Here is a 13,638-nt window from a genome sequence, read left to right as displayed (position 1 = left end):
TGGGAAAGTAATTTGCTAGGTCCCTGTTGTATAGTGGTCAGATAGACGTTTTGCCTTTTCATATAGCTCATCGTCGCCTGCATGCTGGAGGGTCATGGGGTGCAGAGCCTCAAACATGAGAGAGGTCTCGCGCATACTAATTCATCTTTGGGACAGCTGGTTGATTATGTCCAGATTGGCATTGAAAATATTAACTCTGAAATAGCTTTCTGCATTGGATAGTCACTCATCTTCACACAGCTCGTCAAAATGACGTTTCTTTCTTCTTACTCTTGTATTTTTGAAGGTATTCTGAGCTCCCCATTTGTCTGCAAGCGTCTGTGTTGTTGTCTTTGCCTCATCAAAAGCATTCCTGTACTCAGACAAGACCTTTATCATATTCTCCAGCAAGTTCGAGGCCTTCTGCATTTCCATGTCTTTTGTTTGGAGTAATTTAGAGGCAGCATTAAAACTCTCTAATATTTTTGTCTGGAGAACCACTAGAAAAATGAAACTACATTTTTCCATTGCTTTCTTCAATCCCGCTGCTTCACCACGCTCAGTAGAGCTATTTTTGTCAGTGCTTTCATCTCACAAACAAACTGGTCAGGCTCCTACTTGGCCTCACCCCCCGAACCCACCTCACCCCTGCCCACTTTGACAGGCTGGGATGGCTTAGGGTCGTCGACAGAGTACAGCATCTTGCAATGGGTCTGGTCCACAAGATTCGATACACCACCAAGATACCCATGTACCTGTCTAAATACTTCCTTAATGTAAACGAAGTCCACACCCACAACACCAGAGGGAGTGCAACAAACCATGTACAACCCAGATTCGGCACAAACAAGGGACTAAATTCTTTTCGCTCCTATGCCACCAAAATGTGGAACACCCTACCAACAGTCATTAAGACATGTGAATCCCTTGACTCCTTCAAAACCGCTCTCAAAGGGCACCTACGGATGGCTGCAATTCGAAACTGGCCTCTGTAAAATCTGAATCCCCCCACCCCATTTCCCTCACTGTATATTGTATATTTTCCCAGTGCTTGTATATTTTCCCTTTTTTGCTTCCCATATGATGAATTCCTGTTCTGTTCTTTAGCTACATAGAAATGTCAATTTGTATGTCTCTAAATGGTTGTATGTCTTTAAATGTTTTGATGAATTGAACAATGTGGACCCTGTTGTAAACAAGTGTAATGCTTAATTGGGTCGTCCACTCACAGTTGACAGTCTTTGTATTGAGTTTGTGCTTAAAATGTACTGTAAATTCTACAAACTGTTAATAAATATTTCAATCAATCAATCAAAATCAAGTCCACATGTCTGTAGCGTATAGCAGCAAGGGAGTCATATCTAGAAGACCAACAACGGGTAGGTCATAATCACTTCAACGTGATGCCTGGGTGAGATGAATCGTCTGTGGAAATTATGCCAGTCAGCATGGCCTACCTATAGGTAGCACCAATTCCCATTAACTTATATGGTAAGATGGCAGCGGTCTGCATATGGAGAATAGCCTACTATTTGAAATGTTTACTGTTATTATAGCTGTAACAACTGAACTTTATACATGTACAAGATGTTCCAGAGTGGCTCCCAAACCTTTTTTTTATTTATTTAAAGGACCCCCATAACTCTGAGAGCTTACAAATGGAATCAAATGGGGAGTTCCAGACCCACATTGTCTGGCACCCAGGGTGCCGGCCCGGTTCCGGCGAGTCGCCCCGCGTCCGAAACGGTAGAGAAATGACAGTTACCATGTGGGGGTCCCCAGGGGTGGGGTTAGTTCCAGACCCCCAGGAACGTGCCCAGGGGGCCGGGCCGATTCCGGCGTGTCACCCCGCGTCCGAAACGGTTGAGAAATGACAGAGTTACTGTGTGGCGGTCCCTCTACTGTACCCTCTACTGTACTGTACTGTAATGTACTGTGACTGTACTGTACTGGCACACCCGAAAGCATCATATATACAGTTAATACGTGCGTTTGTGTTAATGTGTGCGTTAGGTTGCGCACAGGTGGTGAAAAACAACCATGCTGTTTTCGTGCTCATACCCAGACACCCACCCAGCCAGCCACCCACACACATAGCTCCATAAGGGAGTGGTTGCACCATTCAAAAAAAAGAAAATAAACTCAATACACTGAACAATTATATGCTCATTTTCCTGATGAGATTCAACTTTCAGGCTGTGACCTGTGACAGCATAACATTGTTAACTTGGAGTATAAGTTAAGCAATACACTGCATGTTTACTGGATCGAAGCAGACTGTATGTTTGCTGACTAGAAAAAATGTTTGGTTTGACAAAACAAAACATTTCCCATCAGTGCAGTTTTTTTTCCGAACACTTTCGTTTTCTAACTCTCCTAATATGGGCTCAGTTACATTATTGATAGAATGGTTATTTTAAAATATCGCTGAGTTTGTTATACTGTACTAGTGTAGGCCTATTTTCAAATGTGATTGTGGCATGGACTTCTGAAATAAAAACATAATTTCGTTTATATAAGGTCAGTAGGCTCTATTCTCTTTTACAAATACAAATCATGCAATATGTCGACCCCAAATTGGGTTTAATGATTAGACAAGTAAAAGGCAGTTAGATTAAACATGTTTGCTGTCTGTAAACAACATTCAGGATTACTAAGCAAACACAGTTTTGTTCATGTCCCAATAGCTAAAGTACAAGGTTGGTGCTAAACGATAAGAACATATCCACATTGAAGACGAGAGATGTATAGCCCTCTACCTGGCCATTTTCCAGGCTACCACTGTAAATAATGTGTTCTTAAAGAGACACTACAGATCTTGTTTTAATGATGTTTGGGAGACAAGAAACACTTTCCTGGGGGTTTTTATGTGGGTAATATGTGTTTTTAGATATTTCAGTATGTCAAAGTGTCAATAGACTCCATGATGTCATGGACACTGGGCTCACTTCCTTCCTGGACTACAATTTCCTGCTTTGGTCCACTGCTCCTCCTTGTGGATAGGGGGAGGGCTGTCTTACTGAGACAACGGGCTGTATTTTAGTACCAGGTCTTATTCCCTAACTTGAGTAAACTAAAGACCTGGAGGCGTGATCAATGCTCTTTGGCCACTCAGAATAGCCAAATGGCATTGATCACGCCTCCAGGTCTTTAGTTTACTCAAGTTAGGGAATAAGACCTGGTACTTAAGACACGCAAAATACAGCCCAACATGTAGTCCAGGAAGGAAGTGAGCCCAGTCTCCATGACACACGGGGCCAGTGAGGCGCTCCAATGTTGAAGCACTGGGCCCTAGTGGTAAGAGGAGGGACTACAGATGGACCAGTGGATTCATGACCGGGAGCCCATGGACACTTTGAAATACTGAAATATATATAAAAAAAACACACATAGCCCACATAAGAACCCCAGGAAAGTGTTTCTTGTCTCCCAAACATCATTAACCCATTCTGGGCGGGAACCCTTTTGGTGTTTTGAGCATTATGTTATACTTTAGCTATTGAAAAATAGCATTTTTTTGGGGGCCAATAACGTAGCTGGTGCCAGACAGCTTTACTGGAAATGTTAACGTTGGGGTGGGGGCCCGGGTGGACGAATGAGTGAGTGAGGATTGGAGACATGAGGGAACAGGGGGAGTGGAGTTGAGCAATAGGAAGGGCTGAGAGAGAAAGATAAAAGGGCAGGTTATCTGGGGCACTACAGTTAGAGACAACACTAGTCATCAGACCAGAGAGACGGGATCAGGTGGCAGTATGCACAGGACACTACTGTGGCTGGGCATGGCCTCTCTGGCCTGTTCTTCACTCAGTTCACTGGCTGATGGAGCTCCGCTGTGAGTAGGACTAGAGCTTTATCTCATGCGTTAATTGCCTCATTGGATAATTATAGACTCGTTGCTGTCTGGCAGAAACCTACTATCTCCCGTATTTTAACTTTTTATGTTTTCCCCCACTTACTACTACTACAGTCTACAACTCTACAACATGAAGTCACTGAGCCGCTGTGATAAGCCCAGCACATCTCTATAACCACTGTGGTGGTTAGGTTATCCCTAAAAAACTGGAGTAGGCCTACGCGTCCCGCTTTATACTATAGTGATTATTGATGCAACATCTTTAAATCTATTTGTAAAACTTAATTTGAGTGACTTACTGTATAAGGAAATAAATAAATAAAGCTTTTTAGACAATGCTTTATTTTTAGGATACCGTATATTAATTAAACTTCAATTATGAAAATAACATTTCACTTCATTATACGAGAATAAGCCGAAACTCAACTTCATTTAATTAATTACCAACTTAGTTAACGATAGCCATGTGTTGTGCGGTTGTAGATCGTTAGTCTATTTAAGAATCTAAAAATTAAAAGGTACAAAATTGGGACAGAGATGGCTGCATAATGCAATCAAGACATAATCAAAACTCAGCCAAACCGATACATTGTACAGCCAATCGCTTTGGCTGATATATTGGCCAATTTAGCAGTGGTGGAAAAAGTACTCAATTGTTTTACTTAAGTAAAAGTACCAATACTGCAATTTAAAAAGTAGATGGCCGAAATGTATAGGGTTGAAGTGGTTAATGTATGTTTTCTAATCAAAATTAAAATCTCCAAAGTAACTAGTAACTAAAGTTTTCAAATAATTGGAGTAAAAGTAAAAAAATTGTCTCTAAGATGTAGTGGAGTAGAAGTAAAAGTACTGCATGGAAATTGGAAATACTCAAGTAAAGTACAAATACCTCAAAATTGTACTTAAGTACAGTATTTAAGAAAAAGTACTTACTGTACAGTAACATATTTCCTTACCTCTCTTTCTTTGCCGTTCTCAGCCAGGTGTTGGCTGCTCCTAACATCTTTCGTGTAAGAACACCTGAGAACATTTTTGTAGAGTGTCAAGATTGCTCAGGTCAAGCAGCCATCAATGTCAACGTAAGGGTGATGTCCTATCCTACCAGAACCAAAATGCTGGCACACACACAGGTGAAACTTGACAGTCAGAACAACTATCAGGCACTGGCAGCAGTTACGGTAAGTTAGACATAGAATAGAATCCTCACCACAGACTTACTACTGTAGATAGTGGGCTAGAACAATACGTAATGCTAGATGTAATGCTAGATGATTGTTAAAAATTGCGTATTTGTGGGGATAGAAAACACATAGGGGAACCCAAAAAAACACCAAAGATTTTGAAAAAGTTTAATTTTATGTTACAGGTCCTTTAAAACAGCAACATCCTTCTAACATAATCCTACAACAATATATTATTGTATTACATGGTATTATTCATTTCCCTGACAGTGTTTCTCAAGAAGTATTTTGGTTTTGCTTGTCAATATTGACAGCTCTGACATGACCGTATAGCCTGTTACTATAAGCACTCTACCAAACTTAACAATTAGGATTCTAAAGAAAGTTAATTGCATTCTCCCTTTACCGGTTGTAGATTACAGATCATACCCTTATAAAGAATTATCCCAACGGGACACAGTACGTGTACGTTCAAGCCCAGTTCCCGGAACGACTGCTGGAGAAGGTGGTCCTGGTCTCCTTCCAGTCGGGTTACATCTTCATCCAAACAGATAAGACCATCTACACCCCCAATAGTAGAGGTGAATTCAGTATACCACCACCACGGTGGGGTCGACATATGCCCTTACTGGGCTGCGTTCACACATTCAAGACACCTGTCTTGTGTCTGTCTTGTGTCTGTGTTTAATGGCCGCTCCAATGCATTTCCAATGGATGCCCATATGGTTTAACCAAACATTATTGATGGGGTGGAGTGGGGCAGAATACATCCATCAAAGCTGTGTTCAGACACAAGTCAGGTATCAGACACATGGCAAGTGTCTTGAATGCAGCCCAGTAAGGGCATATGTCGACCCCGCCCGCTCACCTCCGCCCCACCCCCTCCTGGTGCTGCAGCCATCTTGGATCCTAAACACAATATAAACAAATGGGAGAAGGGTGGGGCCGAGAAAGGCCCTGGGGTGGCTTGTGGTTCACATGGAAAATTTATAGAGTTCTCAACACGCCTGAAAATTAAGGTCCTAACTGGGTTTAGGCAGAATTTGAGAACTCTTATCACAGATGTACACAAATGGAGCCATACATGTAAGGACAACATACAGTAAATATAAAAATATCGACGCACAACCTACAATGCTAACAGCTGAGCCAGATTGGCAGAGCTGTTGTCACCAGGTCTTGTCTGGGCCACTACACGCACGCACCCACGCACTATTCTTAATAACAATAATATTATTTGTGGATTTGTGTCCGCCATATATGATGTAAATTTGTGGCAACAGGCATTCTGATTGGCCAGTCTGAGATGATGCATGATGATGTACGATGATAAGAGTGCCCCTCACTTCACACGGGTGTGATTTTTATATTGTAGAAAACATCATTTCATTGCTTGTGATTATTAAACCCTCTTGAATCTATTGTGTTTGTCCAATGTCCTCACTCACTGTACCGTAATGCGGTAGCCTATACATTTCAACACAGTGTCTCGTCACACAGTATACATTTCCATTTCTTTCTCTCAGTGTATTACAGGACCTTTGCTGTGACCCCTGGCATGGAGCCTATTGAGAAGGCAGTTACCATTGAACTACAGGTACATTGCATGATATCAATTATAGAGAGACGGACGGACAAACAGAACAGCGCACGGTCAGTCAGACAGACAGACAGACAGACAGACAGACAGACGGATGAACGGATAGACGGATGTATTGATGAATGGATGGATATTGTTTGAATGTGTAGTGTACACTATGGCACTTACCCTAGCCGCTTAGATAGAACTTTATGTAGACTTAGATAGCATTTTATACAGACTTATACAGACTTTATAATGTATAGTATGTATAGTTTCATTATATAGATTTTCCACTGTTACGCTCTTAGCCTACGAATGTTTCATGATAATTTCATTGATGTGATGTATTGCCATGCTTTTTGTTTTTGCTTATTGTAAATCGCTCTGGATTAAGAGTGTCTGCTAAATGCCTAAATTGTAAATTGCAATACACTGTGTAGTATGACTTTCTCCTGTAGTATAAGTAAAGATTCTCCACCAATGTGGAAAAACCAATTGTTCGGAATGGAATAACACAGTAGACATTAAACAATTAACCACTTAAATCCAACATCTACAGTTTCTCACAAGTCCGTTTTTTTATTCATATTGTTTACTTGTTGTTTCTCAGACCCCAGAGGGTATCATTTTTCAATTGAAACCCAAAGTTCCCCTGCGTTCAGGCATCATTTCGGAATACTATGACATTCCTGAAATTACCAGGTGTGTTTTCTGTCTGTCTGTCTGTCTGTCTGTCTGTCTGTCTGTCTGTCTGTCTGTCTGTCTGTCTGTCTGTCTGTCTGTCTGTCTGTCTGTCTGTCTGTCTGTCTGATTGTCTGTCTGAAGGGAAATGAAGCTAACATATTAACATAGTATTTTAATTCTGTTGGTCAAATTCATTTGTTTTTTGTTGTGTGTGCGCATAGCGTCGGGGTGTGGAAGGTAGCGGCCTTCTTTCCCAACAGCGAACAGCATAGGTTCTATGCTGAATTTGAGGTCAAAGAATACGGTGAGCCAACCATTATTATAATATTAAACTATTACCTTTTATAGAATGTAAAATGTCGACTATAATTTCTCATGGAAGTTAAATTGTGTCTACACAGTATTGCCTAGTTTTGAGGTTAAACTGGAACCCAAGAACACTTTCTTCAAAGTGGACAGCGAAACCTTTGAAGTCCAAATTACAGCTAAGTATGTTGATATACAGTATGCTTAATGTTGTGTAAGTAAAGGAATATAGTATAGGGTGTATGCATGGAATGGCTTTTCACTGGGTTTATTCTTGCATGAAAAAAAGTTCACTGTTCCGTCCGCTACAGTATACGATAGTGTTTCTTCTTTTTCTTCTTTTTTTTTAGGTATCTGTATGGTAAATATGTGGATGGAAATGCCTATGTGGTCTTTGGAGTCTTTGATCAGGATAAAAAGACGACCTTGACTGGCTCTCTCCAGAAAATACTGGTGAGGTTTTTTGTTTGTTTGATCTGTCTGTATCTGCAGGCTTCTCTAGAGCCCGAATGAGTTTTGGGTCCGATGATTCAAATTTTGGAGAGTCCTATTCCAATGACCAATGTTTTTAATCGATATTTTGTTCGATATTGTGTGAAAAATCTTCTAATCAAATTGAAACCACCGCTTTAAATCTGACACATCGCCATTTGGGATGTGTCATTAGAGGCGAAAAAGGTTTCTAATCGTTCAAAATAACTGTTCTGCAAGTTCACGTATATGTATCCCATGGGTGAGGTAGCCTTAATTTGTACGTGGCCCTCACACTAGGGTGATAGGGTGAGAAGTTCAGTCACTCGTGAAAGACTCGGAGTAGGGCCGCTGCTCCTTCGCCTGGAAAGTAGCCAGCTTAGGTGGTTCGGGCATCTGGTTAGGATGCCTCTCGGGCGTCTCCCTAGGGAGGTCCTCAATGCACGTCCCACTAGGAGGAGACCCCGGGGCAGACCAAGGTGCAGATGGAGGGATTACATCGACTCACTGGCCTTGGAACGTCTCGGGATCCCCCAGGAGGAAGTCACTAATGTTGCTCTGGAGAGGGAAGTCTGGAGCTCTCTGGTGGAGCTGTTGCCCCCACGACCTGACTACGGATAAGCGGTTGAAGATGGATGGATGGATGGCCCTCACACTGCCTTGTTGCTGGTGTCGTTAGAGTTTGAATCGCTGAGTGGTTAAGGCAAATACCAGTGGTGTAAAGTAACTAAGTACATTTACTTAAGTACTGTACTTGAGTACAATTTTGAGGTATTTGTCGTTTAATTGAGTGTTTTAAATTTTCAGTACTTTTACTTCTACTCCACTACATCTCGGATACAAATATTGTACTTTTACTCCATTACATTTATTTTTATAACTTTAGTTACTAGTTATTTTGTAGATTTAGATTTAGATTACAAAACAAACATTATATTATTAACCACTTCGGCCCTATACTATATATAGTAGTCATTAATTGGGCCATTTGAAAATAGCAGATCTACAAGCTCAGCGTCTTACACAGCCCTGGATAGTCCACCTGGCCTGGCGGGCCAGATACTGTATAGTTGTGCTTTATTTCTTAGATTGGGCAGTGTAGACTAGAAAGAGACAGGGGAGACATGCAAGCAAGACTTGGAGTGTTATTCAAACTCAGATCCTATAGCTTGCAGCTCACAAGGAGGAGCCCATGGTCTATATTTGCAGCATATGGTCTGAGTCTTTGTGGTTTATGTTTTCAGCTCACAGACGGCAAAGGAACGGCCAGCCTGGAAAGGAAGCACATCAACCAGACGTTCTCTGACCTCCTTGGACTGGTGCAGAGGCAGAGCACCATCTATGCCACTGTCAGTGTGCTGACACAAAGTGGTAAGTAAGAAGATGGACACCATAGGGCAGGGATGTCAAACTCAAATACACAGTGGGCCAAAATAAAGAAATTGGTACAAGTCGAGGGCCGGACTGTGTTTCAACACACGGGCCATTTTTGGGGAGAGAGGTAGCTGAAAGTTGACCACAAGTGATATACTTTCACTGCTGATCAATAGTGAAGAGAAGACGCATGCTTGCGCTTGTGGGCCCTCGATACGTGACAATGCACTCGCAGTGCATTGTGGGACTTGTAGTATTATTGTGGTCCGTGCAATATACCAGAGGGCCAGTTCTAATACTAATTAAATATCATCCCGCGGGCCAAAGATAATTCATTCACGGGCCTGATTTGGCCCCCGGGCCTTGAGTTTGACATATATGCCATAGGGGGTGTTTTTTTTGTTTGGTTTTTTTACAGTGTACAGTACACTGTACAGTATGTGGACCATGGTGACATTGATCAATTCTTGATAAAAAAGCTTCTAATACATAATTTAGCCCTTTTTTTTCACTTGAGCACCTGCCCCTCTAAATGTCTGTGCACGCCACTGGTAAGAAGGCTGACTGTACCTGCATGTGTATAGTATGCTGATGTTTATATTTGTGTGAATGTGTATATTTGTGAGATATATGACACCACTATTCACTCCCAGGTAGTGAACTGGTGGAGGCAGAGATGAGAGGGATCCACATTGTCACTTCTCCTTACACCATCAGTCTCAAGAAGACACCAAAGTACTACAAGCCAGGATGGCCCCTTGATGTTACGGTATGTCTTCCTGGGATAATGAATCCATCTTTTATAATCTTCATACACTTTGTGGACCAAGGATAACCTATAATAGATTAGCTGTCGGGAGGAAACCTCGTGAGTCCATTTTCGAGGTTTTCAAAGTATCAAAAAGCTCTTCTGAAAGAACCTCTGAACTCCATTGGATTGTGTGTGAGACTGAGAGACTGAGACTGTTTGTGTTTACTGACTGTCATGGCGGAGCCCATATTCACATTTCAAATGGTTATATATACTCATTTCTTCACCTTTGTCGGGCTACTCCAGTCCAGCACAAAGAAAGGTCAAAGTAAGTTGTGTCTTGTGTGCACTGTGCAGAGACAGAGTCCCATATGCAGATCATGATCCCTCCCCTGCTGCCTGCTGGCACGAATGGGAGGACGGGATTCAACTTTTGCGTGCATGCGTGTTTGTTTGTGTCGGTCCCACGTGTGTGATTGCGTGCGTGCGTGTGTGTGTCGCCGTCACCACGCGCGCGCGTGTGTGTGTGTAACTGTGAGACTGAGCGAGCGAGAGAGAGAGGGACAGACAGACACTGAAAGAGGCTGTGCGCGTGTGTGTGTGTGTGTGTGTGCCAGTGTGTGTACATGCGAGTGAGTAAGCGAGTGAGCGACCGAGAGAGAGAGTGAGAGACAGACAGATACTAAAAGACAAAAGAGGCTTTGTGTGCGTGCGTGCGTGAGTGCGTGCGTGCGTGTGATAATCAAACTTGGAGCTTGGAGATCCATTGTCAGTGGAGTTAGGAGGTTTTCTCTGTCATTGATAAGACCTATCGATGACAGAGAAAACCACCTAACTCCACTTGAGCTGTATTCGGATAAAGGGGTGATAATATAATGACACATGCAAGTATCTGATAATATGCAAAGTCACAATACCAACTTTGATGAAGCAGTATTGCTTTGTTATAAAATATAAAATATAAGGTTTTCTTCAATCTCTGAAAAAAATAAAATTTGTTTTTCCATTTCCTGAACAATGTTGCAGTTAAGTAGTTTCTTCCCGACAGCAGAATAAAACATGATTTAATATAGCGTGATATGTTCAGTCATCTCCATTCTAATTATTTTATTTATCTTATTAAAAAAGACTCTTTGAAATTGTCGGTACACACTGCAAGATTAGATTTTAAGTACGTATAATCAATATCATAGTGGTCTGATTCTGTATACTGTGAATGGTCTCTTGTCTGTTAGGTTCAGGTTACAAACCCCGATAATACTCCAGCTCCTCTTGTAGCAGTGGTGGTGAATCCAGGAGGTTTGAGAGCCACAACAGATGATGCCGGAGTTGCCAGGGTCCCCCTCAACATAGGAACAGGGACCTCCAGCCTGCTAATCACTGTAAGTCACTGGAATTAGTCACTGGAATTAGGCAGGTGTTGTTTTGTCTTACTTTGCATGCAATTTACACGTGTGTGTGTGTGTGTGTGTGTGTGTGTGTGTGTGTGTGTGTGTGTGTGTGTGTGTGTGTGTGTGTGTGTGTGTGTGTGTGTGTGTCTGTGCGTGTGTGTGCGCGTGTGTGTGTGTGTGTGTGTGCGCGCGTGTGTGTGTGCGCGCATGCGTTTGTGAGTATCCCAGGCAATTACCATGGAAACAGGTGGCAGTCAAGCATCAGCTACCATAACAGTCAATCCATACAGTACCAGTTCCACCTACAACGACCTCCACATAGGTAAAGACTTTACAGTAGAGTTGAATTTGGTCTATGTATTACATGGTTGTGGTGGTATTTGTAATGCATAAGGTTGCCTAACTTGTTGCAGGTGTGGTAAAAGAGGGAAATAACATCAAAGCCATCATTAGCTTTGGCAGGCTGGGAAGTTTGGGAATTCCAAACCTTGACATCACATATTTGGTGAGTTTTGTTTTACACATGAGTGTCTGTACATTAGGGTTGAAGCATGATATTGTTGTAACATTTACCCTAAACATTGAGCTAATAATTTTTATAATCACTATATGCATAGCATAATGTTACATTATGTTGTTAAATGTTTTTTATTTTTTTAAACATATGTTTATTGATTTTCTTTAAAGTACAAAGAAGTATTTTCAGAACTATTTACATATATTCCCCCCCCCCCTTGTGTTGTTAAATGTTAACATAATTGTTAATAATGGGTATGTGCATGCAAAGTGAGTGGCAAATTGAGTTTAATGTCATTTAACGTTATTTCATCAGACCTTTCTGTTTGGATGTATGGGCTGTCAAGGCCAGAAAGTAGTTTTTTGCAGTAGGCAGTCCTGCATAACTTCCGGGTATGATGATGATGTCATGCGCATACCCTCTTATTATTTGTGTCATTCTATTGCAATGTTTTGCATCTTAACTCATTTATCTGTCACACATGCTCTTTTAAGTATAAGACTAATTAGTCTAAAAGCCCTGTAAGCATAGAAACGTAGCCTATATGAGTAGAGACTAAAGCCAGAGAGGCCAGACTGAGATGGTTTGGACATGTAGGGATAGCGAGTATATCGGTAGAAGATTCATGGATGTACTGAAAGAGGACATGACGTTAGTTGGTGTGAAAGAAGAGGAGGCAGAGGACAGGCTTAGATGGAGGCAGATTAATCGCTGTGGCGACCCGTGGAAGGGAACGGCCGAAAGGAAAAGAAGAAGATACTGCTTCTTTTGTAACGATTGTCACTTGATGTTCACATTCATAAATGTTTTCAGGTCCTGAGTGGAGGTCAGATACTGCAGGCAGGTCGGGAAATGAGACATCAGGTGACACAGGTGATGCAGGTGCCACTGACTCTTACCAAGGAAATGCTGCCCTCGTTCCGCGTCATAGTCTATTACCACGTCAGTGCCACTGAAGTGGTGTCAGACTCTGTTCTGGTGGATGTCAAGTATACCTGCATGGGCTCGGTGAGACGCACGCACGCACGCACGCACGCACGCACGCACGCACGCACGCACGCACGCACGCACGCACGCACGCACGCACGCACGCACGCACGCACGCACGCACGCACGCACGCATGTGCACGAATGTGAATCACAGGCATTCAGAACGTGAATCAGGGGCATTCAGAACGTGAATCAGGGGCATTCAGAATGTGAATCAGGGGCATTCAGAATGTGAATCAGTCGGCAGGGGCATTCAGAATGTGAATCCGGGGCATTCAGAAAGTGAATCCGGGGCATTCAGAACATGAATCAGGGGCATTCAGAACGTGAATCAGTCGGCGGGGGGCATTCAGAACGTGAATCAGTCGGCGGGGGCATTCAGAACGTGAATCAGTCGGCGGGGGGCATTCAGAATGTGAATCAGTCGGTGGGGGGCATTCAGAATGTGAATCAGTCGGCGGGGGGCATTCAGAGCGTGAATCAGTCGCCGGGGGGCATTCAGAATGTGAATCAGGGGCATTCAGATGTGAATCAGTCGGCGGGGGGCATTCAGAATGTG

General features: G+C 42.5%; 1 protein-coding gene across 1 annotated transcript in view; it reads left to right on the top strand.

Moving 5' to 3' along the window:
- Positions 1–4,944: 4,944 nt before the first annotated feature.
- LOC310864311 (complement C3-like) overlaps positions 4,945–13,638 on the top strand; it is a gene marked incomplete at its 5' end in the record, with an annotated part of 39,684 nt that continues 30,990 nt past the window's right edge. Inside the window, 9 exons of the mRNA XM_083772954.1 lie at positions 4,945–5,010; positions 5,474–5,619; positions 7,501–7,583; positions 7,681–7,768; positions 7,936–8,038; positions 9,301–9,431; positions 10,088–10,199; positions 11,417–11,563; positions 12,903–13,097. Coding sequence (XP_083629080.1) covers positions 4,945–5,010; positions 5,474–5,619; positions 7,501–7,583; positions 7,681–7,768; positions 7,936–8,038; positions 9,301–9,431; positions 10,088–10,199; positions 11,417–11,563; positions 12,903–13,097 — 1,071 coding nt within the window. The remainder of the gene's footprint in view (positions 5,011–5,473; positions 5,620–7,500; positions 7,584–7,680; positions 7,769–7,935; positions 8,039–9,300; positions 9,432–10,087; positions 10,200–11,416; positions 11,564–12,902; positions 13,098–13,638) is intronic.

The sequence above is a fragment of the Protomyctophum parallelum genome (genome assembly GCF_964188405.1).
Source record: "Protomyctophum parallelum genome assembly, chromosome: 1".
NCBI classification, from domain to species: domain Eukaryota; kingdom Metazoa; phylum Chordata; class Actinopteri; order Myctophiformes; family Myctophidae; genus Protomyctophum; species Protomyctophum parallelum.
The sequence above is the reverse complement of the archived record's forward strand: the minus strand, read 5'-3'. Positions and strand labels throughout refer to the sequence as shown.